The 26886-nt window shown below is 39.0% G+C and overlaps 1 protein-coding gene across 2 annotated transcripts in view; it reads left to right on the forward strand.

Annotated features, from left to right (window-relative positions):
• Positions 1–23648, forward strand: part of xxylt1 (xyloside xylosyltransferase 1) — a 30146-nt gene extending 6498 nt beyond the window's left edge. For both annotated transcript variants that reach the window (XM_010729292.3, XM_027290407.1), the window contains exons 3-5: positions 1781–1928; positions 10602–10734; positions 21209–23648. In XM_010729292.3, the coding sequence (XP_010727594.2) occupies positions 1781–1928; positions 10602–10734; positions 21209–21605 (678 nt within the window). In that variant the 3' untranslated portion in view covers positions 21606–23648. The remainder of the gene's footprint in view (positions 1–1780; positions 1929–10601; positions 10735–21208) is intronic.
• Positions 23649–26886: the final 3238 nt, after the last annotated feature.

Here is a 26886-nt window from a genome sequence, read left to right on the forward strand (position 1 = left end):
TTTTTATCAAAGAAAATGCTGCACAAGCAACGGTTCCATTTAATGCTTCTTTAAAATGAATTTCAAAACACATATTTAAATAATCTTTTATGTGGCACAGATAAAAATACATGACTGGTGGTCTTTTTGTTCATGCTACAAGAGTGAAAAGTAATCATAGCTACTAAAATGACAAAAAAATCAGTCTGCTGTTTAACATTAAAGTAAAAAAAACAAAAACATTTATTGACAGGGTTGTGCCAGTTTTTTTAAATATATATGGTTTGTCAATTGGTTGTAAATGATAGTGTTTTTCATGATGAAAACACAAAAATGAGATGCCCCCCGATGTGTCAATTCTCATTGCTTGCTTTCAAATGAAACAATGAACATAGTTTGTGATATTAACAAAACAACAATGTGGTGTTGCTCATATAATATAGTCATTTATTTTGGATGAGTTCGGGACATCTAATAAGTGCTTTAAATTAAATGCAGTGAAAATTATCTGTCAGGAATTTAAGTAGTACTTATTGTACCTACAGCACATTACTAACAGCAACCCAGGACGGTACTGATTTCTGCAAATGACAAGGGCTTACCTTAATCTGCCAGGGATCATTTAATGATGTTTGCCTATCGAGGCGCATGGACCTGATAAGACATCCATATTGTCCAGGTTTAATCTGCATCCTCTAACATGTATGCTTCCAGATTTCTCCTCTGTCCCAAACCAACATATTTAATTTTCCTCCTGCAGAAAAGCTATAATGATAATCAGTGCTTAGTATATTTCAAAAAATCCTCTTTCAGTAATCTGTAGAGATATCAATGGTACCTGATCAAAAATCCCCTGCCTCACAGCTGCCGTGGGATTTAAAGCTCAGAGGAGCAGCACCGAGGGGCAGAAAACTTGGACACAAGCATCATTTGTAGTCAAAACTTAAAAAATAAATAAATAAATAAAAAGACACAAGGCAGTGCGTTGGAGAAAAATGTGTGTTTTTCTTTAAAAACAGTCACAGCATGGTTCTCTTTGGTAACTGTAACAGTAAAAGGTTTACATGAGCGGTTACACAAAGTGTGCGGAGTCTTCTGAGTCACCTTCCATGTTTCTGGTCAAATCGTCCGACAGTACAGTACCTACCTTTCCTATGTGTACAGCTTGTCATTTCTGGTGGTTTGTTCTGATTTTAAAGGACACAAAAATAGATAAGTTATTGTTAGGATTTACAACAACTCCTGAACTTTAAAGCTCTCACAAAATGTTCACTTCTGAAGTTGGAAATGTCACATCAGCGAGTCATTCAAACTGAATACTTTCTAAACAAAATCATCTGGTCCTGAGGAGAATATGATGGCATCATACATGTCCCATACATCTCTGATTCTTATAATAAATGCAGCCATCTGTAGTAAAAGGCTGTTAGATGCTGATGGACTCAAATATTGTGATACGTTTGACTAAATACCTTTTTCATATTATGTATGCAATTCAGTTTAATGTAGCCATGTTTTAAAAATGAGTATTTGTGCTTTTAAATTGATTACCCACTGGGAACATCTTTGTTGAGATTCATGTGAGGCATTCACAGCCTCTGAGAGCAGTCTAAACAAACTGGAATTAAGCCTTTTTAAGATGAGGAAAACATATTTAAACTATATACACAAATCTGACACCGTATGTACCCATAGCAACATGAAATTATGTCTTTATATTTATGTCATATATTTCCCACCTCTACTGCAGTTTTGACATTGTTGTACTAACATGACTCCACTGTGTCGATCTGCCATGCAGGTGTTGTTCCATGACGTGGTGGCTCTCACACAGAAGCTATTCCCTATTGTGGAGGCCATGCAGAAGCACTTCAGCGCTGGCTCTGGGGCTTACTACAGCGACGCCATCTTCTTCCTGTCTGTTGCCATGCATCACATCATGCCTGAAAGTAAGAAAAGCACGTATTGTCACATTTCTTAGTCAGTTAAATACATAGATTTAGCTTTAGATTTGGGGTTTTGATTTAATCTCCTCTGTGAAGTCTAAAATTCTGGCATGTTTTCTTACTCCTCTTACCCCCAATGGTAGCTATCCATGTAGATAGTTTTGGTTTTAAGGTATGTATTTGGGATTTCAAAATTGCACTTGTGGCAAAATGTCTTTCTAGAAACAGTGACCCTCCTGCAACAACATTGTCTTAAATGTTAATCATATTTTCTCAAATTTTTCTTTCAAGATAAAAATAACTCCAGCAGCACATTTGATATATCTCAACTTTTTATTTCACAAACACTCAACAATGAATAAAAGTCAGTCTCAGATTTATTCTTGTCCAGTGGCTTCCTACTCAGTCACTCTTTCCTTTTCTATTTTAGCTTCTTTCATCAGCGTCTTCTTTGGTTTTGTTGACCTCTATCATTATGTCCATTGCCTGCTTGCACAGCTCCAGCTCTAGCATGACACCGGCTTTGCTCCACGTCAGCATTTTAGCATAAAATATGATCCAGTTTCACTCAAGGTGAACTAGTTGGTGGTGTGTGGCATAGAGCCATACAGCGATACATACTTCTTGTGAGCAATTGTATCTGAAACACAAAGTTACATTGTACACGAACAGGTGCAGACTGACACAGACACCATTCACCTAATTACACATCAGTGTAGCATCAAAATTATTTCACGTCTGTTTTTTATGATATTCTTTACAGACATGCTTATGTTATATTGCATTAATATTAGTATCCTGCTTTGATTCTGTGGCAGACCATGTTTTTAAAATTCACTCAGATGCTCACTACTCTATCCTGGCACTGCTGGTGCACAGCTGGAAAAGGCAGCAATCTAAGAGACACGTGGCATGCTGCAGAGTCCCTGGGGAGTGAGGAAGGAAGGATGTGTTCTGTCACTGCTGCCCGCATTAGTGCCCCCTGTGTTGGTGTTGACCGATGGCAGCGATCTCCTCTAGTGTGCACTGCTGTGGCTCACTTCAAGTGGGTGTGCAGCATGGGGTGTCACTCCACTAATCTAAACTGCTGGGCTTTGGGGTTTGAATCAATAGTCACCGGAGGCACACATATGAAACCAATTCACCATCTTGCAGACAGCAGGGCACTATGCCATTTGGGATTGTGTGCCTCATGTTGCACAGAGCGGATATGATGCAGACACTTGAGACCGTCACGTTTTGCTTTTTTAAACATTTTAATCAGGGTTCACATGTCATGATTATCAACTCTGCTTAACAAATCGATTCTTTATCGATTCTCATTTGATCAGCATCAACTTTGTTTAATTAGAAGTATCACGACAAAACAAACAGCGAGGTCAAAAGAGGCCCACAGCCCAGTAACGATATGTAACTGTGGCAAATACACAAGAATGTGTAACATTTTACTGACACATTTTTCTAATAGAAATTAAAATTTGCCTTCCGTAGTAACCGCAGAGGTGGTCATAGCCTGGCTGCTGCCAGGTTGAGATTCATCTTCAGTCCGAAGCGTGTCAAAAACACGACATTCATTTAAAAATATTGCATGTTGTATGAGCAAATGTTTCTGCATGTTCGTTGTGTTCCCTCCCGACGCTGTTATCTCCACTTTGCAATGATTGCAAGTCGCCCTGTTGCCATCTTTTTTGGTAAAATGCAGCCAACATTGTTTACTACTGATTGCACTGCACATGCGAAACCTGCGCAAATTACATGGCGTAATTGGTCGTGCTTGCTGGAATCAATAAGAGAATCGTTAGATAAACTGCCAAACAATTACATGGAATTGAAACACACGGAACCGGTTCTCAACAAGAACCGGTTCTCGATTCCCATCCCTAGTCATGATGTGTTCACTCTGAAGCAAAGAGTTTTTGTCTTCAGCAGTTTCATGCATTAAACCATTTTTAGAAACTTGCCACTACTGGTAATCAGATTCGCATGAGCTGGAAGCTTAATTTCTTCATTCATTATGTTTCTACCAAAGAAAGATGTTTAACCCTGTGGTTAAATTCAGTGGCACTGAATTTCTGTGGCACATCGAAGTATGCTGTTTGCATTTCTCAGGAAAGGTTATCAGTTAGGGAGCAGAAGAGGAAAATTGTGAAAAGAAAGATGAATGTTTCAAGGCAAAACAGGATGATAAATAAAAGCTTGTGCTTGGAGGGGAAAATGTTTGAGTGTGTGGTTGTCACTCAGCTGTCAGCTCTGAAAAGTAATTTGTCGTGGAGAACAGCACAAAGTTGTTTTGACAAGATTTACTTGACTGGATGGAACATATTGCCAATGTGGTGTCGGGTGTATTTTATGACAAATGTGTTTGGTGTCTGTCTGATTGTGTCTCACGTTGTGTCCTTATTGACCAACCACGTGAGCCACCCATCTGCTCTGTGCATCCAAGTGGTCACACATTTCTATTTAAAGAATGCTTTTATCTATAAACAGCCTAACATGGTCGTCTTAACAGGGAGAGTGCAGGGGGCGCCATGGTTCCTTGATTTAACTATTTTTCTAAAGCTCACAGCAGACACGGGAACATAATTTAGGATTAATGACACAGTGAAACAAGAGTGATATCCACAAATAACACCTTCAAGTGGGAAGGCTGGAAATTTAACATCCTCTAACTTGTGAAGTGGGAGATGTGATTTCAGAGAGTTTAATTTGGTTGTCAGAAAGAAGAAAGACGCAGAAGAAATTTTGGGTTCAGATGGTATAAAGCCTGAATAGGAAAGTGTTTGCTAAATATAAAAGGGAAATATGAATGTTTCTGTATTATTACACCTGTGGCATCTAGACTGGCATCTTTGTCATTCAACCTGCGGTTTATTTTGAACTTGACAATATTTTTTATTTAATACTCTAATTAGAGGTGGGGATCATGGAGTAATTTCTTGTGCATTACAGACACCATATTTTGCTTATAACAGCACAAACAGTCATCCTCATGTTGATATCTGGGAGTCTGGAACATCCATATTTTTTAAATGTGGCTGACATATGGCTCTGTCAGCCACATTTAAAAAATATGAGACAGTTTCCAGTAATAATAAATACATAATGAAAGCATTTTTAAATCGAGACTAACAATATGTGTAAAAAAAACATCAATATCAGTAGCAGATCTCGACATATGCTGTATGATGATGAAAGTCTATGACCAAACTGTTGTGTCTTTAATAAACTTGGTGCTTACAACAACAAAAATATGAACAAACTGTCATAGCTTACTCTTGAGATCACATCTCCAATAGGGATGGACTGAAACTCTGATCTGAGCTCTCAGCTTGTGTTTGTTGGAGAGATGTTATCTTGTGCTGCGAGACGTAAAGCCCTGGAAGGCGACTGAACTAAACTGAACAGTGTGGGGATTTTACCTTACTCAGTCTGTCACTGTCAGGTAGCTAGCACTAACTAGCTGGCTGTCAGCAGATATTGGGCGGATGTCTTCTCAGCACAAACAGTGCAGATGAGTCAGTTTCTGCCTTGTCTGCGCTAAAAAGGATGTACTGTTCTTAGCTGAAGCAACTTGTACTGTGACAGTCCGTGCATAGCTAGATGAGATATTAATTTATTACAATCTGTGATGATGATCACATCCTTTCAAATGGTGTAGGCCTTTTATTCGTCTTGCTCAGCTGTTTTACACATGTAGCCCTAAAAAATATAGATGTGTCATGTTTTAGCTACTTTGCATTCTTCCACAGTTTCACAACCAGAAAATGTGTTTACCCTACAATGTGCACATTATCCAATTTTCTATTCAAGGAAAGAGCATTGTTTGCTCGCTCGTTGAATGGAAGAAATTAAATTCCTTGGATAATTTCTGAGAAGTGCTTTATGAAATGTTCGACTTCAAATCAAGATCAGTGCTGATTATCTATCACAAGATATTAGCAACAACATAAAGATGACAAACTTTCAGACGATCATAAAAGCAGACATGCCTTAAATAATAGGACGTTATTTTTATGCCATCTGTCCCTGCGGCTGATAAATAAAATTGCACAATGGAAACAGGTTCCTAAGAAACACCTTTTTTTTTCATGGAGACCTGTTCCATGTTTTGTATTCCCTCTAGAGGTCTCAACATGCTGTGACTTGATACCGCAACCTTGATTTTCCACCTAAGGTAGAAGTCGCACTGCTAATGTGTGAATTACTTTACTAAAGTGAGAAAGATGGTACCTAAAATTACACAGCAGATAGATGTAAAAAAAAAAAAAAAAAGATGATTTGTTGCATTAGTTTTTAGGTTCTGTCTTTATTTTCCTGCAGACTTTGTCTAAAGTAATAGGTTTCAGAAGACCTCCCCTCAGTGCCTGGTGAAATTCCAAGATGACGCACTCAAGACCGTTACTGATTGATTATTGAAATGCACATAGGCAACAGTTTCAAATGGTCAGGAAACCGTATAAAACAAATCCCCACTTGGATTCAGAGTTTCCTAAAACAAGACAAAAAGGTACTTTGTAAACTGTTTTCACTGATTGGCGTAGCTGTGTTGGCGAGTCATACTGTCGCTAACTGCTGCAGATCTGTTCACTGTTCACTAGAACTAGCAAGCGTATTGTGATACTTTTAAAGTAATGGGTTAAAGCAGTGGTATCATACTGGAAAATAGTATCATTCATGTTTAAGTCTAAACTTGGTTTATAATCCAGCAAAACTGGCATTGCTTTGATGTGACTTGTGACTACACGTCCCTGTTTACTGCAAACAGTTGACAGGTTTTTCTTGCAGCAGAAAACATGTCAACATTTCGACGCGTGGGAAAATAAAGAGGGTGAAAATTAATTAAGTGATCTCCTCCTTCAAAAGAAAAGGGTGGTTTCCTATAAACGTTGCTCAGAGCAGAGAACAATGACCCTTACATATAGGCTGTAAGTGTTCACATCAAGACTAACATTAGGGCTTAATGAGGTTGACCTACTTTCTTTCTGGAAAAAAAAAAAAAAAGTGATGTTAGACAACACTGTCTGTTTTGTTACTGTGGCTGAGCTGATGAGTGTTTGATCTGACCAGAGCCTCAGGCAAGCTACATTAAATTAACAACACCTACACACCTGGCCAAGATTGATTTTTAACCCTCTTTATTTCTACTTATCAATTTAGCTCTATAGCAGTTATATGGTTAGTACATAAATATATGGATATATAAATATAGATAAAAACACCTACCAGTAGTGAGTGAGTTTAAAAAGACCATAACCTCGCACATTTTTACATATGAACTGGCCTATTTAAAAAAATGCATTTATACTACAGCGGCCACCTGCAAAGTATTGCGTAAAAATTCAATTTTAAGTTTCAAACTATCATAATAATGCAACACAGGACAGTTTAAAGTCTGACTGGTGATCCAGCTGTGCACCAGTTAACAGTGACCGCCTGACCGACAGCACTACAGAAGATTTGTCAGGTAGGGGGTTCTGTTTCACACAAAAAAAAAGCAGGATGCCCTGATTTTTCTACCTCAACTTTTTCCTGTTATCTCTGCTCAGAGGAAATAAGGGAAGTTAAAGACATACAAATAAGAGACAACTTTGTGTTTGTCACACTCCTGAATTCATATTCAGCTGTCTATAATCAACAAAAGCTTTCAGTCCTTTCTCAGTAATTGTTTTTTATTGCATTACTAAGAGCACTGTTAGCTTCAGTGCAACTTACAGCATAATAACTATTAAATGTAACTTTTTACCCTAAAACAAACAGATTAAAACAGTTTGCCCATAGTTTTGACCTGAACTACTGGCTAGATACATGTTCCTCTTGTCATGTTCAGACTACGCAGGCAGACGATTGTTACAGAAGGCAGCATTAAAACCAACTTCTGTCATATTCTATTGTGTCAAAACATGTTTGTGAGCACAAGGAATGTCCAAAATGTACTTACTCTAATTCTACTGTGACGCAGGTGTTTAATTGTGACCAAGAGTCAATAATTAGAGGTTGACTGGTTCATTGGTTTGGCCAATCAGCCAGCGCAGATAAGACATTTTAAAAAGTTGTTATTGGAGGAAATTGGCTCTGATAGTGATCAATGGTTGCACAGCCTCCACCAGACACATGGAGACATACTGTAGCAATCAGTAGTGTGCTGCAGGAGGTGAAACTGATGCCAGAGAGTCACTAAGCTTATCTATTAGACCCATAGTCCGTCACTTTGGTTTATTTTTGTCAACAGTTCAAACCAGGGTTACCAGTTGCTGCCTTACTGTACAAGGCAAATATTAGAACATTACAGTGCTTTACATTACAGTCCTTTGTAGGGTTGACTGATGCTTATACTTCAATACTTTTTCGGTACTACATGTTCAAAACAATGTAATACTACTGTTTTATAGTACCAAAAGTCTACTCAAAGTACTCAGAGATCTACAGTCAGCAATGGGGAAGACAATTGATTGCATAGTAATAATGTTAATGTTAAAAGAACCTTTATTTATAGCATAATCACTATGAAAGACATGTTGCGTAGTCATACTGTTGAGAGCGATGGCTTCAACGCGGTGGTGAAAATAGAGTATTTAGGATATGTAATACCAAACAGAAAGTGTTCGTTATCCCAACTAAAGATGTACCATAGCTGTCGTGAGAAAGTGGAGATGGCAGAAACAGTATTGTAATATATTTATACCATATTTTCATTGAACTCATAATCTTAATATGTTGTCATATAACACCCACAGTACCACAAAGCCCTACTTTCACCTTCACAAGACTTTGTGTTGAGTCATTGATCTAAACCCACCACATCACAATGTTGTAACAACTGAAGGCCCTCTTCCTGCTATACTCCCACTAGTTAAGCCCTGTTAGTACAAACAAACAGCGCCGACCACTCAGAGATTACTCTTGCGAGCCCCTCTCTGTTGCCACAGTACATGAAGGCATTGTAATGGCAGCTTCCTTGTTTGTAGAGCACAGAAAACAGGTCGCTGCATGTTGCTGAGTCTTCTCTTTTACTTGTTTCAACAGAAACCACCACTCAGATATCTTTGCTGTACAAACTTGTATTCCAGCTATGATCTCATCACGATTGCATGTTATGCTTTGTTGTTCTGCATATCAGCTTTTTTTTATTTATTTGGTTGTCCATCTGCGATGTTTGGCCTCTTTGAGTACAATCCTGCACTGGACTTCACCCCTGTCTATTTTTACCCCAATAAAAAAAACTAGGATGGATGATAAACTATAACAGTCCTTTTGCCTCATTTAATTATTTAATTATAGAAAAAACTTACATCTTTACAACTTACATCAGTAACTGTGACAAGTGACTAAATTAATTTAATTCATTAACATTAATTTTAAACATTGACTATTATTCAGTTTTAAATAGATTTTGGTTTTATCTCGGTTTAATCCCAGTATCTGACAGTTTTTAGATGGACACATGAAATTATGGAAGAATAGAATAATATATATAGACACAATTGCAGTGCTGTTTTGTACTTAAAGCAATTCTGATGTACATTATGAACCTGTTGTAGATAAACAATACACATTAAGATGGCACATTAGCATTCAGATTGGAGCAGCAAACACACAGCTCATATGCTGCCATGAAGGGTAAAATTCAATTTACTCTGCCTTGTTTACACGTGAACTGAAGTAGCAGGCGAATTGTGTTTATTTTCTTTCTATTTTTTTGGTTGCATACTGGAAAGATGATGCACCGCTAATAGAAAATCATATTTTCCCTCCGTATAATAGCACACATTTTGTTTGCACTTTAATGGCTGCTCTCAACAAGGCTGTGAAGAAGTGACACAGTTAGGAAATCTTGTTGAATTGAGCTTTGCAGGTCCATGATGGAGACAACCCGTGCAGCTCATTATCTTTAAGTACCATCATGTATTTAGTCCTTCACCACCAGTTGCACCAATTCCGCAGCTGTTGCTAAAATAACCTTTTTGTGTTGCCAGAAAATGTTTACTGCCCTCAAACTAGCTGTCTTCTTTGACAGTACGTCTTAAGCTGACGCTGAAGTGTTTTCATCAGTGCAATAATCATGTTGTGGCCCTGGCACACCATTCCTGAGTATTTCCCATCCTTTCATCACCATGCGAACCAGCAAAACATAGGAAGCTGAAACAATGAACAGATGAGGGCCTGAATATCCTGGATACTGCTGTTACATTTTCATCCACAAATAAGATACAGTAGTGTTATTCATTCACTGCATGTATGCTTACAACTTCACCTTTTGATTAACCCGCTCAACTTTCTTTACATTTCTCCTCATAATTTATTGACATTTTAATTTTTTAGGTCAATGGTAACATTACACAAAGCGACATCGAAAACCATTAAATTGTGTTAAGGTTTTCAAGAGTCTGCTCACATTTCCTTTTTACTGTGTATTCCTGGAAGAAGTGATTAGGTTGACAATCAGACTCTGGATGATGTGCTAGTGGTCAGAGAAATTCACTTGATTCAGAAGTACATTTCCTGGGATAATTTCTAAAAATAGAAATCTCATTTCATTTACACGTTAGATGAAGGTCGCTTGTTCTTTGTTAAACAGACGCACTTCTTTTAAAGTAGTTTATACATGTTCAGAATAATCTCAGAAGTTTTTCTAAAGCTTGGTCCTTTTCAACATGTTGCTCTTGTTTTCTTTTTTAGGTCTGACACACATAGTGCAGCTTGACCTGGATCTGAAATACAGAACAAACATCAGGGATCTTTTCCAAGAATTTGACCAGTTTCCTCCAGGAGCGGTAATAGGCATCACCAGAGAGATGCAGCCAGTCTACAGGTAGGCAAATTTGTCACAGCCGTTTCAAATACTAAAGGTCTGAGCGTGAAATATTTAAGCCAGCTGATAAAGAGACCAGTGAACCAGTGTATTGCTTTGAAATCTATTACTTGTCAAAGGGACATGACTGCTTTCATTTTGGTGCCTTGGCTTTGAAGTGTCCACTCAGTGTCAAGATGTTTTCGGGCTAAGATTGGATCAAGAGCTAGCATCTGTCAAGAGGAAAGTCCTGACTTTTGGACTTTGCCAACATGGAAAACATCTTTACTTAAAAGTAAAATGTGTCTAACCCAAAGTCTGTGAAGTCAAAGTTGATGTAGAACTATGTAGTTACTTATATATTCGTCATGTTTATGTTTTCTTTGGACATGTATTTCCAGATTGAATTCATACATTTGCTGACTTACGGAAACCGATTACACCATCTTTTTCTCTTGATCACTCAGTGTATCTTCCTAATGATTTAGTCTTGCTTTAAAGATTTCAATCATCCAACTGTTTTATCAACATTTTTCTAAATATTAAAAATATCTCTTGGTATCATGTTTATTTTGCTATGCTTGTATGTTATACTTGTGCATAGGATCGGTAAGAGAGGTCACATGAACAATATCCTTTTAGTTTTAACCTCATCTCTCATTAATGGGTTAAAAGCCACTATACTAACCTCACTCTCTGTTGTTGACCCCAGATGGATTTTAGTTTTTATGAGCCTCACTTGGACATTCACAGTTATTTTCTCTCACAGTTTCTCAGTGAGAAAGAACATCAGAAGGCTTTCGAACAGGCTCTAATTCACAAGAGCCTCAGCAGTGTTACCACTCTGTTATTTCCTAACTACAAGCAAAAATTAAAAAGTTTTAATGCAACATGTAACAGAAACAACAAGTGGGCTTTCTTATGATCCGTGTACTGATTGTTGTCAGTTCACAATTTTCATGTTATCACTCAAAGGTAAATACTCAGCGAGTCTAAAGTCCAGGATAAGAATATTATCAGATCCTGCTCAAATATGAGAAAAACAGTATTTACACCCTATTCTTAAATCTGCATAGCATCATACCTGAATCATCATAGTGTGCTTCATCGTTTCCAGCCAGAATCTACTGAAAGTGACAGAAAATGTAACTGCATTAAGCATGCTGAATTAATGCGTAGGCTGAAGTGTTGCCATGTGCTGACTGCATCATGCAGTCCTTTGGACTAAGAATGACATTTGGAACTCTGGTGTCAAAAACAAAAAAAGCATTGACATTTGTTCATCCACTACTTCAAAGATAATTGTCAACCAGCCACAAACCACAAACTGTCTCCACAAAAGTCTTCCTTTTGCTTGGTACACAGTGTCAGTGCTGCAAGATAGTGATCCATGATAACATCAGCTTTAAAGTCACAGTTGCAAGATTCAAGTGCAACAGTGACAGCATGTTGTGATGTTTCCACAAAGCTATTTTAAGTCCTTCATGCCAGATAAATAATTGAGGATTTCGCAGTATCTAAGCAGAGAGTTGCCTCTTGTCAGGAAATGTTTTGCTCTCATCCTGTGTCTCCTGTCTCTTTTGTTAGATATGTCTGTAGTAAATAAACAACCTGCTCATCCACAGATCTGACAAACACACAGCAAGGATCCACATAACCCTCTATAACTGGTTATATTTCATTGAAAACTTGACTTCAATCAAGTAAACTTATTGAACCGCCTTCCCATCTGTGGTGGCACTGCAGAGCTTGAGACTCCTTGCTCTCATCCTCAGCCCTGCATACCAGCACAAAGGAAGAATAGGTTGCTTTCTCAGACCTTTTGACTTTATTCCATGTAACACAGCTCATACCTTGACAACGTGCACATTAAAAGGATGCGTGTTGAAGAGTATAAAAAGTTGGTATTAAATTCTTAGGTAGATTCTTTGACAGTACTTTTTTTTTATAACTTATATTTATTCAAAGTTCTTGTACAGCTGCTTGTGTCAAGACAACTTTAACCACTGAGGAAGAAGTTGTCAGTCATTGAGAGGTTTGGCATATTTTGTTCAGTGAAAAAGGAAGTTGTCATTTTAGTTTCTACATGTGAGATAAACATATGCTTCTGTTGGCACACTCAGATCTTTTTATATCCGTCTGGAAAGTTTCCAACGTACTCTATCAGCTGCGATTTATCACCAAATACCAAATTTCGTGTGTGTGTGTGTGTGTGTGTGTGTGTGTGTGTGTGTGTGTGTGTGTGTGTGTGTGTGTGTGTGTGTGTGTGTGTGTGTGTGTGTGTGTGTGTGTGTGTGTGTAAACAACAAGGGACTGAGACTTTAAAGGTCTTTGTTCCACAGCTGATTTTTTTTTTCCGTCCCTCTCCAAGATAGTAAAACAAACATGCCGGGTCCGTTTAGACTACTTCACTGTTTTCCACCCAGGCATGGCATCAAAACAGGACGTCACTCTGTGTGTGTTTGTGTGATAGTGACACTACATGAGGCAAGGTCAGGTGGGAGGTTTCATGAAGCAGCTGCTTACTGGGATAAACATACAGGCAGGTGGTTTCCTCCGGGATTTTACAGAGGGTGTGAATGAAACAATAAATCACAACATTTGATCAGGTAGGAGGCATATTATGATAATAACGCACAGCTTTGTTTGTTAAAAGTAGATCAGCTCGGTTAGTGCATGTTGGTAGGTTAGTACTTCCACTCTCACCTCTGAATGCAAGTAAACCAAAACGGTTATTGTCTCAGTATCAAACAATATCAATATCATTAAGCTACATGCCAGTGGCACTGGCTTACTTAGGACGGGATTTCTTGACTCCTAAGCGCTCCTATAAGCACCGTTTAGTCAAAATTCATGTGTTTGCAGCAACAATATGACACACACATTTGGAGTAGAAATGGCTCTGCATACTAACCCTAACCCTAAAAATACTACACCTACAGTGACGAGGTGAAAGTATCATGTTACGGGGCTGTTTCTCTTCTCACAGTACTGTCAGAATGCAAATTATCCAAGGGAAGACGGATAAAGCTGTGCACTGGGAAGTTCTTGAGAAGAATCTGTACAGGAAGCACCTTGAAGCTGCCATTGCAAACAAAGGCTTCCCCAATAAGTATTAAATTAATTTCACTTCCTGTTTCAAATATTTATTTTTATTTGGTTTGGAATGTTACAATTTATTTATCAGTATAGTTTTATTGAGTTATTACCAATGTCTGCTAAATTTTATGTGAAAAGCTGCATTGAAAACATTTTTAATGAAAATAAAGTTGATTTATTGGGTATTTCCACCACTGTGTTTAATATACTGTATCCCCAGGCCAATCCCAAAAAATATTCAGGTAGCAGCTGTCACTAATTAATCATATGTGAGTAACTTAATAACAGGACAAAATTAAACTTCACCTCTTCTCTCTAGTTCGAGGAGTCACATTCTTCTAGTTAAACTTTCCTTAGTATCATGACTAATATTTTGATCAAGAAGCGTGTAAATAAAATAATTGCCACATTTAATGGCCCATAGCTTTTATTTAAATTTGTCAGATACATATTTAATCAACATTTTCCATAGATAAAAGTATTGGGTGAGACTCAGAATCAGCAGATTCCCAACATTAAAGGATTCAGATTGGGATCAGAGCCAAATAAACGTCTTAGTAATATATACACTGTGATGTATACAGTATGTTTTTCTTGTATAACATGGTTGCCATGTACAAAGTTGTGAAAAATGAGTATATTATCAGTGTAGAGGTAGTATTTGTATATACATGTGAGACAGTAAAGATTAGTCTACACAACTGTAAATGTCAGTGATGTCAGGTTTCTGCGTAAGACGTTTTAGAAGTGGAGTTGAAGTTTTCCTGCCTGGCCCCGGTTGGCACCAGCATCTCCAAACAGATCTGTATCTCTGGGCTGCCACTGTACTGCCTCAATGGGTTCGTGACCCTGGGAAACCCCTGCTTATGTTGTTCCTGTGGTCCCGGGTGTACAGCATCATAGCAGGGGATCGTGCTGCTTAGCATGCTCAGAAAAACTTTCACATGAACTGTCACAACTGGTTGTCTGTCTTTGAAGTCCAGTATGGGTGTGTTTGAACCCATGTGGGAATGTCTCTGTGAGTTCAGTGTCATGGAGGCTATTTGAGTGCTCAGGTTCAGAGTTTTAAAGCACATCCCAGGACCCAGGATGTCCCAAATGAGGGATTTTGCTCTCCACCCAGTCAGTAATGGCCTTTGTGGTGAAATTTCTTATCAAAATGTGAGGACTTAGGGACTTGGGGACTTGAGGATTCAACAATTACACAAGAATAAAATACATTCCAGATGAGAAAAAACAAGTCAAAACCATCCCCAATATGTTTGTTACAAAGGCGAACTGGAAGCCAAATCATCTGTCAGTGAGGTAGCAGTTAGAAATGATAGAAGCACCAGAATTTTATTTCATAAAAAGACAAAAAATAATCATTTTGACTGCATCCGACAGAAGGGAATATGTGAATGAGGGACAAGCTAGACAAATGTAGGATTTACATTATCCTTTAAAGTAGTTCAGGTTCCGTTGTACAACAGAAAAGACGTATTACTTGAGTTATGCTTGGTATAAAGGGAAAACAATCAGGGTTGTCATTTATTCAGAGCAATACAAGAGCTAGAAATTTTATTGCATTTAACTGAGGGGCACTGTACCCCAAGACAAATCAGCATAGATACAGTCAGTATATATGAATAGTGCATATTATATATAAAGTCTTTTCTTTAGAAGAAAATCCAGACAGATTGAACATTTAAAAACAAATCTGCTTCCATGCTGTTAGCCCAGTAAGCTGGCTTGTTAGCCATTTGCTAGTGTTCAGTGGTCATATTTTAATTTTTTAAACTTGGTATTAGCGATGCATTGTGTGAATCCTCTCCAGTGGAGTGTTTTCCTGTGTTGAGTGGAGAGGCCTCTCAGCTCCCACTCTGTTTTGGTGCTAATGGACAGAGCATTATGCAGGAGAACACATCCTCCCACCAGCCGCATTCAGAGCACATCCTGCCACTGAAAAGTTCATTATTGGAAAAAATGCCCCGCGTCTTTTTCCCTGCAGCTGCATTTGTAATGTTTTAAAACCCCAGAGACGAGACCCACTTACATAAGTGTCAGAGTCACAGAAACACACAATGACAGGCATCAGCAAGAAGCAAGTCACTCTCTTTATGCTTTCCGTGTGAGTCTCCATTGTGTGATACAACCCACGTATTCCCATTTTTTTCTGGAATCAAACGTTGAATGTGAAATATGTAATTTTGTGATGGTCACGTATCTTAGTGTGTCACAGACACATGGTTGTGAGCTATGTAGCACTCGCTATCGTCTATCATTTTTCTAATCAAAACCACCAGTCCTTAAATCCAGTGTACAGGAGGGGTTAAAGGTTAGAATAAGAATAAGAAGAAGAATATACAAAGAATTTGGCTTGGTGTTTTGTGCATAACAAACATTAAGTAAAACAAATATAAGATATGCAGTCAAGGATGAAAAGACCTGTATAGCATTGTGCAGGAATGTGCAAAGTATTCACCAGCTACTTGTTGTTGTGGTGTGAGGTTTTAGTTCTGATGGACCAGTGTGGCTGTGGTCAGCCACAATCTTTTCCTGCAGGTCCTGAAGAGATGGAAATTTGCAGCCGATCACCTTCTCAGCAGGGTGAATAATACGCTGCAGTCTGCCCTTGTTCTTGACAGTGGCAGCAGATGGTGATAGAGGAGGCGAGGATGGTCTCAATGATGGAGGTGTATAAGTGCTCCATCGTTGTCTTGTCTGTCAGGACGTACATCCTTTGTTGTGCTTTGTTGATGAGGGAGCTGATGTTCAGATCCCACTTGAGATCCTAGGAGAAGATGGTTCCCAGGAAGGAACAGAATGATGGGCCAGCAAGGAGAAAGGACTCAACCCTGGGGGATCTGGTGCTGATGGTCCAAGAGTTAGAGACATACTTCACATGCCTCTTCCAGTCAGACAGCAGGTTGGTGATTCACCTGCCTGAAATCAGGCACACTCAGCTAGGAGAGCTTTTCCTATAGCTGAGCTGGGGTGATGGTGTTAAAGGTTGAGCTTAAGTCCAGGTGCTGGAGGATGAAGTGGAGGGCTATGATGACTGCATTGTCCTGTCGACTCTGTAGGCAAACTGCAAGGGGTCCAGGAGGGGGTCGGTGATGGCTTTGAGGTGGGAAAGCACAAGTCATGACCACATAGATCAGGGCAACAGGTCTGTCACAAACAGGTCTGTCTGTGGTTTTTTGAGGACAGGGATAATGGTAGAGGTTTTGAAGTAGGCTGGCACGTGGTATCTCTTTTTTGTAAAGTAATTACACATTGTAATTTATTTGTGCCTTTTATGCTTCTATAAATTTTGATTTTAAATCTGCAACAGCACCATCAGCATTCTTGTTTGAAGGCTCCTCTTTCTGCTGGAATTGTCATGATTATGTCTTCGTCAAGTTGTCTAATATGATGAAGGTGAATGGTGGTGATGGAAAAAGGCCAGACTTTTCATTTGTGTACCCGAGAACCAGACTTCACTCTTCCAGCGAGTGTTTTACGCAGCTTTTAGTCGGCAGGCTGTTTCTTGTCCTGAACAAAATGGAGGACACATTTGGATGGGATAGCAGCACAGAATGTCCCCGTCACCTGCTAATGCTCTTCATTCTTTTGCGACACAGAGAGAGGGAGAAAAGAGGGAGAGAGAGATGGTTTGGCAGTGAAAATTGGGAGAGAGAATGTAGAGTCTGGAGACGATGGAGCTGTGAACTGCCAGAGCAGGAGTACGGCACGCTGATCTAAGCTAAGAGGTTGTATGTCTAGTTGTACGGGTACAAAGGAACAGAAAAAAACTGAAATCATAGTGAGGGAGAACAAAGTGTATTCGGTACTCATTCCTCAAATCTCTAAACGTCTCAAAGGTCAACATGACCAAGAGCTGAAGCAAGAGAAACTACATCAGAAAAAACATGACTGATGTTTAAGACTTGATTTTAAAAGCATGATGCATATAATTTATATATAAAAGCTATCCCGTGTGTGTAAGTTAAAACTCAAACTCTTTCCAGTTTTTTGTGAACAACAGGGAGGTATTTGATATGACATAGGGATATACTTAAGCTGGTAATTGTAAGCACATGCCTGTGTTCATCAAGCCTGCAGTTTTTCTCTAAATAGTTCATGATGTTATTTATGTAAGAACTGAAATAGTCGGTTTCCCTGACAGGACAAAGTTGATATTGTATTTGTATATACTGTATATGGCATGCAGTAACATTAAATGTGCATCTGTTTTTAAGTTCAAAATTCATCAAAGTTCTATTTCAAGAGATGTTTGGTAATATCATATGGACAGGGATCATATATACAGTGTGTGAAATGCTCGGCATCATCACATATTTTTTTTAGCCGTCTCTGATCATTTAAAACAGTAAACAAGCGCAGACAAGAGTAGCTTTAAGTTTGCATAAATGATTGCATATTGGTCATTTGTAGTATGAATATTTGTTTTATACTTGTCATGTGATTTGTGGCACTTGCTACATATCTGTTATAGCTTAGTCTCTCTATCCCTTTTATTGTAAGGGTGCTAGTGTCTGTATATTTGTTGGTCGCCAAAGAATGTGTTGTTAGGTGATTTAGAAACTGTCTCCATTATATAATTTGGCTTATTTAAGTTTATTAGAGAAATAGCGTGACATTTTGGGAAATACACCTCTTCACTTTCTTCTTTCATTTTATTTTAAAAAAACACCCAACAGCATTAAAAGGTTAATTTTGTGTCAGGCTACAGTTTCAACTATACTAAACCTCCCTATTATCTGAAAGAAGAAATAAAATGTCAACAGTCGGGATCATTAAAAGCCTAGCTGCTAGAAACATACAATTTCACTGTTGTGTGTCACCTTCTTTTTTAACCACACAAACCCGCTGCGTATATCACTGTTAACATTAGCTTCATGTCTCAGAACCAGTGTGCTGTCATTAGACCATCATCTTACTTGAGATAAAGCAGCATGTCCCATTTAGTACATTTCTTATGTCAAAACTGCAGAATGAATTGAAGTCCCTTCACTAACTGTGCTTACCCTGAATGTGTTTTAAGGCACGTAGACCCACTTGTATGTCTTAAAAATGATAAGTGCTCCACAAGGGCCAAAAGTCCCCAGTTACCAAACCAACAGACTATATATATATGGACAAGCTACAGCTGTTGAATATAGGTCAGTAATAATATCAAAGCGTGATTCAGAGGACCTGCTGCTCCCACTAGATTTGATCAAGCTGAACACAAAGAGAGAGAGTGGGGGTAATCACTACAATATGAAGCACAATTATTCCACACGATTTTCTCACATGTATTTATCTGCACCAAGGGAGCAGGCGAAGAACAGCCACAAATTATTATTATTCTTCTTTGTTTGTTTTTTTCGTATGTTTGTCTTCTATCCTCACAGTTTAATCCAACACATTTCACCATTTAGTATTTACTCTGCAGTAGGTTTCCTTGGCCAATAGAGAGAGGGTGTACAAGTACACATGCATGCAAGAAAGGGCTCATTCTCATTCATCATCAGTAGAAATGTAACATCATTGCACCGGCTGTTAGCCAGTACACAGAAAAGGACATTTTGTACTTTCTTGAAGCAAACACTTCACTGCCCCAAAAATAAGAATGATTCTTCCGCAGCATAGAATGCACTAGTCTCCATAGACCTGATAGATTTATCAAACTCACAGCAACATGCAAGTACTGTAGACAGGACCCTGTGTTTTTCTTTTTTATTATCATTTATTATTAACATTTATTATCATTTATTATTATCCCCATATGGGTTTTGTCTGTTCCTCTGGAGAGATAAGATTAAAAAAATGCATACTCATATATCAGTGGCTGAATAGGCAAATAAAACTGGGGGATATTCTCTTTCTCTCGATGCACTGGACTGTCCCAGCTGAGGTCAGCTGAACTGGCCCTTAGCCAGATCTCACTTCCCTCTATGGGACTATTACAACTCTACTGCTGACAGGTGTAGCTCTTCTCCTGGTGCTCTGTGTACTTTGAACATCTGGTTCCAGTTTAGAAATATTTTCCACAGACACCTTTCATATATTCTGTTAATTCCATTGCATCATCTCTTTGCAATCCGGTATTTTAGATGCAGCAGAAGTGTTGGATGAATACAGTAAATACTAGTACTGGAATAATGAACTGTGTTTTGCTCATTTATGGTATCACACGTCAGGGCTGTGATTTAAATTGATCTCTTCATGCAACCAACTAATAAATCAGGACTGTTGCTAGCACGCTCCAGAAATAATGACCCTTTATTACACTCTGTGTTACATATTGCAAGCAAGTGCTATCTATCACATTAGGCAAGATATTTTCTTGGCAATGTAAACCTTGGAATTAGGATAGTAATAATAACAATAAATCCCACAAAAGGTCTTACTTGTGTGCATACAAATGCTTGTTGAATGAAGCCCTGTGTGTCATTTAGCTACTTCAGAGTTGGTGTGTTGGCAGAACAGGGTGCTGAGTTGGCACAAGCCTCTGGCACTCTAACATGCTCTGACACTCCTGGACCAGCTCTCTTCCTGTTTTTGGCCTCGTTGCTGTTTGTTCAGCAAACGTGGACCGAAACAGTGTTGACCCTCACTTTTCTAAATGTCCAACACCCCAAACATACATATGAGTGAGGCAGTTCACCATTGGTGCAAAATTTCCAGACAGTGGAGAGGGATGAGTTTAGATTCAGAAATGTACTTTTTTTAAAATCACCAACAAAAGATGTGATAGTGTTTCACAGGCAGATGTGTCACACATGGTTAATGACTTTTATGCACCTGCATGCTCCATCCATTCTACATGGTAACCATGTGAAATGGTCTCTATGAAATAAATTTAAGTTTTGTTTGGTAAGTTAAGGCATCCAAACTATTTGGTTATGTTTTGGAAAAGATCATGGTTTGGATCAAACGATGACTTTTGGGTTTATACGGTACACATATAGTGGCTCTCTGCCAAAATGCCCTCAAAGGAAACATCTCACATGCAGGAACAAGAGGTAGAAATCTCATGAGAGTTTCACAAATCTAGGGTTACTGTCTGTACATGACTGTCAGTTAGCAAGCCAGCTATCTCAATTTCCAACTTCACACTAAGTAAACAGTTTGTTGTAGACAGCTGTCTAATGACTCAAAAGCAAACTGTATCTTTTATAGAGCAGCATATTCTCTGACAGAGCACAGTTATAGAAGTCGGTACGATGGCTTGATCTATTTTAGACTCTCTGGCTCTCCCTCAGAGGTTAGCGGTGTCAAGATGGGTTACAGTTGTAAAACTGTACAAATGTGTGTGCCATGAGAAAGTTCTGCACAGATTTACTTTGCTTGTATCCAATGATTGGCCACAGAAATGAATTGATTTCTGCTACAAACTCTACAATCTTTTCCCTTCTTTCCTCAGACACACATTCTGGCAGTATCGTAAGGAGAACCCTCAGACCAAAGTAGGTGAACCTCCTCCTGACGGCCTCCCAGGCTTCAACAGTGGCGTGATGTTATTGAACCTAGGAGCTATGAGGGCTTCGGCTCTCTACAACGAACTGTTGGAGCCAAGCAATGTGGCCAAACTAGCAGACCAGTACCGTTTCAGGGGCCACCTGGGTGACCAGGACTTTTTCACCATGATCGGCATGGAGCATCCTGAACTGTTTTATTCCCTGTCCTGTGGCTGGAACCGACAGCTTTGCACCTGGTGGAGGGACCACGGATACGGAGACGTGTTTCAGTTGTATTATCGATGTGGTGGACCCGTCTATATCTACCATGGGAACTGTAACACCCCTATACCAGATGACTGATGTGTACGTGCTGGACTGATGCTGGAACTGAAAAAGAGTCTGACGTCTTCAATATAATTAAAGGAAAATGCCTGTCCTGCTTATTGGGAGGAAGGATTACGACTTTTATCGAAGTTTCTTTGTTGACCACTGTACTGCCCATCTAGTCGGAGACTCTGCCCCCTGCTGGTCAAGGGGCAACTGAAGGGCCCGCCCATGAAGGTTGCTCCAAATGTGGTGCTTATCTGTGTAAATTCAGAATACATTTTGGCATTCAGGCCAAAAACAGCCTTGTCTTAGAGCGATATGAGGGACTGCAATAGTGGTGTGTTTATTCAGGTACTAAGATGATGAAAAGAAGAAATATGATCTATGAAGGTTATTTTGAGTGACAGATCCATTACATTGAAGGCTTGACAGTAGAAATATGCTGTTCATGTCACAAAGTAATCCACCAGGAACTTGGATGACATTGCGTCGCAGCAAAAGTTTGGTTTTTTTTCGCAGTGATTTCAATACATTTTGAGGAGAATTTAAAAGACCATTGCACAAAAAAACTATTTCTGATTTATAAGGAATTTATATTGCTAATATGTTATCTGCAATGAACATTGTGGTGGTCAGCAAACGTGTGGCAAGTACCAACAAAGAGTCATACCATTTTCCACTTCCCTCCCTCCAGTCTCCACCACCTTTCCATCAGTGGCCCAAGCTCAAGTGTGGCCCTATCTTTCTGCACCACCTCGCCAGGTAAGGGCTAATCTGGTGCTATTTATTTCACCTCTCTAGCTTGTAGAAAGAGGAGGGGTTGGTTTATCCCCAGTGGACCCCATCTTTCCAGAACCACGTGGGCACAGGGCACAACACACTGCCACAGTTCCTTTCAAACGTCTTTTTGCAAGTATGAAGACAGGGGGAAAAAAATCACATCAGAAGGTGGAAGAGGTGTCGCAAAGATAACACATAACAATAATGGCTTTTGATGGTTGTTGTTTGTGCCCTGCATTGACAGTTTAGATGAGGCCAAACAAACCCGCATCAGCCAGAGACACGTTTCAGAAGGGATGAAGCTGCCGGAAACGTGACTGCAGACACTGACCTACTTTTGAGTTTTCTTTCTGTGCTTACTGAACTGAAACTCTTGATTCAAAGAAATGTCAGCACTCAATATTAATCAGTCAGGAAATTGTCTGAGGTGATGCACTCTTTGACACACGTACACACAGTGCGAGGGAGGCAGCTGAATGCCCTGAACCATCAATGCAGTCAATGGAAAGGCTAGTGAAGACGCATGAGAATAAACATTGTTCCACATCAATACACTTTTCTTGAACTAACCCTGAAGTTGATCAATATTTTTTCTTGCCTCTTTCACAACAACACTCTTAAGTCTCCACAGAGGTAAAACACATTGTTAGCAAGATAAAGAACCATTGAATCCAAGTAAATACTGAAACATGGCATCCATTTATCAGTTCCTGACTGCACTTTACTACTTAAAAACATGTGCTTTATCTGTGGTTTTTATCAACTAACCAGTGGTTAGATTTATTTTAGGGTGTTTATTTGTTGTTGTTTTTGAAGGACCATAAAATAGATTTGTACCCATTGACTATAAATTTACATTTGTAGTTTCTAAAATCTAAAAACGTGCGTTGCTCTGGCTGACATATTGAAAAATGGTAGATTATTGGCTACAGCATTTAAATCCAAAGGTATCATCATTTGATAACGAATCTGTGTTCGGTCAGCTGCTAATCTCTATGTACTGTGTACTGTGTATATCCATACCAAGGTTTGGTGACACAGGTCTGTAATCTAAAGCCACTACCTTCCTTCCTAGTAGTCCTGGCTTTCCAGTATATGCTTATGTGTTTTGTACTAACAATAGGGAATGACTAAAAGACTCTCTGGGTTATCTTAGCAATTCATAGCATTATTAATTGTAAGTGTAAGAAATCCAGTTGTCTCCCTGTATTCCCTATAATTAGTATCAAACTACATGCCTGTAGTCGTTTCCAAGAACCTGCTTTGAAATTATTAGGAGATCATAGACATGAAAAATTAAATGTTTCCTATATTTTGTGTGTATAATAATTCCTGTGTGAAACATGAGGTGTTAAAAATGGTGTATCGTGTGAATGATCTGGTTTAACTTGAGAAGTCAGTTGCTTCAGTGTGGAAGTGGTAAATGTTCTGTATCAGTAGGTTGAATGTGCAATTACAATTTTAAAGGGCTAACAGATGTTTGTATGTAATAAATGTTCCATATGTCACCCAGACAGAATAGAAATCTGCTGTGGTCTGTGTTTAAAAAAAAAAAACATGTTTTCTTTCAGTGATATGACAAACGCAAACATAAAAGCAGCTTTACATGAAGCCAAACATTTTTTTAAATGTTTCTTTTTTCAAAGAATGTTTAAACTCAATTACCTTTTGATATACGAGCTTCCAGTGAGACAAATACGTCCCATTTTATTCAGATGTTTCTATTATTATCAGAACTTTCATAATTTTGTTTCTTTCGTGTGTTCAGCTTTCCTAAATAAATTATATAATAACTTGACTCTTCTATGTTTTTTTTTGTTTTTTTTGTTACTTCAGATGCTGCAGAGCAGGTGCACAACAGGTGTAAATGTCCATCAGGAGCCTCTCCCGGTCTGCAACAGTGCAGCTGCCGTACCATACTGTGATACAGTATGTCAGCAGGCTCTCTATGGATGAGCAGTAGAAGGTCAGCAGCAGGTTGGAGTTTAGGTTGTACTTCCTGAGGACTCTCAGGAAGTGTAGCAGCTGCTGAGCCTTCTTGATGACTTCCGTGATGTTCTCTGTTCAGCAGATGTCGGCGGAGTTGAGGACACAGAAAAACCTGAAGGTGTGGACCCTCTCCACACACTCGCCATTAATGTGAAGGAGAGCTGTGCTTCCTGAAGTCAATGATGATCTCTTTGGTTTTCTTGGTGTTCAGAGCGAGGTTATTCTCACACCAGGTTGCCAACTTCAGGACCTCCTCTCTGTAGGCTGCCTCATCACCTTTTGAGATGAGTCCGACCACTGTGGTGTCTTCAGCAAACTTGACGATGAGGTTGTTGTTGTGGGTCGAACTGCAGTCGTGGGTGTAGAGGCAGTACAGGAGGGGTCTCAGCCCTGTGGGGAGCCAATGCTCAGCATGCAGGTAGACGAGGTGGGGGACAAGTCTCACAGTCTGGGGTCGGTTAGTGAGAAAGTCGTTTATCCAGGCACGTGTGAGAGGAGGGAGGCCGAGTGTCACCAGTTTGTGATGAGTCTGTCTGGGATTATTGCGTTAAAGGCTGAACTGTAATCCACAAAGAGCATCCGGACGTAGCTCTGCTGCTGCTCCAGGTGGATCTGTTCGCAAGGTATGCGAACTGGTGAGGGTCGAAGATGTAACCTTAGTGTAAGACATTTTTACTTTGTAAAGTCAGTGTTTCATTATACGCTGAGCTCTTAAAAGTGACGTGTATGTATGATGAATTAGAGGTATGGCAGCTATGAATAGCCACAGCTGTGACAGCTGTTCTGATGCTGTTGGAGAACATCGCTGATGACACAATCTTTGTTAAATTGCACTTTTTCTTCTTCGTTCTTTTCATTGATAGGTCTGTGGGGTGGTGGAGCGGGCACAAGCTTCAGTATGATTAAGGGTGTTTCTACATCCATTTTTGGATAAGTGTGGGAGTGAAAATGAAGTTCACACACGTGTGCCGTTTCCACAATACAATGAACAGAACCATATGTACGCGCAACTTTATAACTCTGACAAAGAGAATGCACATTTCTGCCTTTGTAGCAGTTTTAGTCATGAATCTTCAATTTTATACATCTGGCCGCATGACTTTTGGTTCACATGTCCTTGAAGATTTATTTTCAATGATGTTTTCGTGCAGCCCAGGTTCTATAATGTAGACGATAGGTGAGGCAGATTCATCCATGTCTAGCATTTCATGAAGCATTTTATTTGAAGGCAAATATTGTGCATCTACAGACTGAAAAGTCACACATTTGTTCTTTGTCATCATTAAATTGTGCATTGCATGACTAGGACTTTTAGTTATTCAAACCACATTGGAAAAAAGGAGACTGCACCACTAACAAACTGGCTTTTTACACTTTGAAGTTCCAGTGCCTGGCCTTGTAATACAGCTCCTACACTGATGAAATTATATTAGATTGGGCATAACAACCCTGGGCTATGTAGCCTATTAGTGTGCTGTGATTTCTAAAATCCCTCAGCCTGGATTCATCGACAAACACTTTGAGCACATTTACCTTCAGGGCGAGTAGCAGAAACAGCAGGCTGATATAGATTTGATACAACAGTAGCATTGATGTCTTATCCAAGAAACACAAACAGCTCAATCTAGAGCTTAGTGAGACTCCGAGTGTTTCCTACAGACTGACAGCCGAGTGAAGACGAATAGTCTGCAGAATTTGTTGCTGCTGTAAGTACTAATCATTGATAAATCAGCAATGCATTCAAAGATAGCAGAAACATCACACGATGATACCCCTGCACAAATAAGTGAGTGGCATATGGACATGTGAAGGAGCCTACACATGCACCTAGTCACTGTTTTTTTCTGTCTTTGTGCTCACCAACGAGAAGCCAGAAATACTATTTATTTATATATTTCACTATATACATTATTATATTGTCAAGCTAGTTGATGCTCAAGAACACATGACAAGTTACTGAGACAATGACATTTGTTGTTGTGGTATACCCACCACTGTTGTTAGCTTTTGGTTCAATAAATGAGATGAAGAAATTACCATTGCATGCTTTTACTTAAATGCCCTACTTTAATGATATAATACCACCGTAGCATGAACTTTTTCCATTTTCCATAAATTTCACCCGAAAGTCGAATGTCCCTAACTTTTTGTAAGTAGTGTTTATGTTTTCAGTTTATTTCTGACAGTGTCTTGCTTTTACCATACTGGAACTCTTTACTTTTTGGCACTGCTAACAGTATTAACTTACTTGAACTTTCTTTATCTTGTAATGCAAAAAATATGTTCTCTGAACAATCTCTGTCTGTGGCTATTCTGTCACTCCAACATTCCCGAACTTTACTAATCTGTCTAATGGTGTCTATTTTTTGGAGATAAAAAACAGAAGTTACACGTTCTAATCAATCTAATCACCACTAGAGTTTTGGGTGTTTGGACAATTACAGTTATGATGACTGCAAAGGATTTTCACTTTTGTCAAACAGTCCTTCAATTTAGACTTGTGTGGTGATGTAGAGGTATTTAGAAAAGCCCTGGCTCATTGTCA

The sequence above is a fragment of the Larimichthys crocea genome, chromosome XVII (assembly GCF_000972845.2).
Source record: "Larimichthys crocea isolate SSNF chromosome XVII, L_crocea_2.0, whole genome shotgun sequence".
NCBI classification, from domain to species: domain Eukaryota; kingdom Metazoa; phylum Chordata; class Actinopteri; family Sciaenidae; genus Larimichthys; species Larimichthys crocea.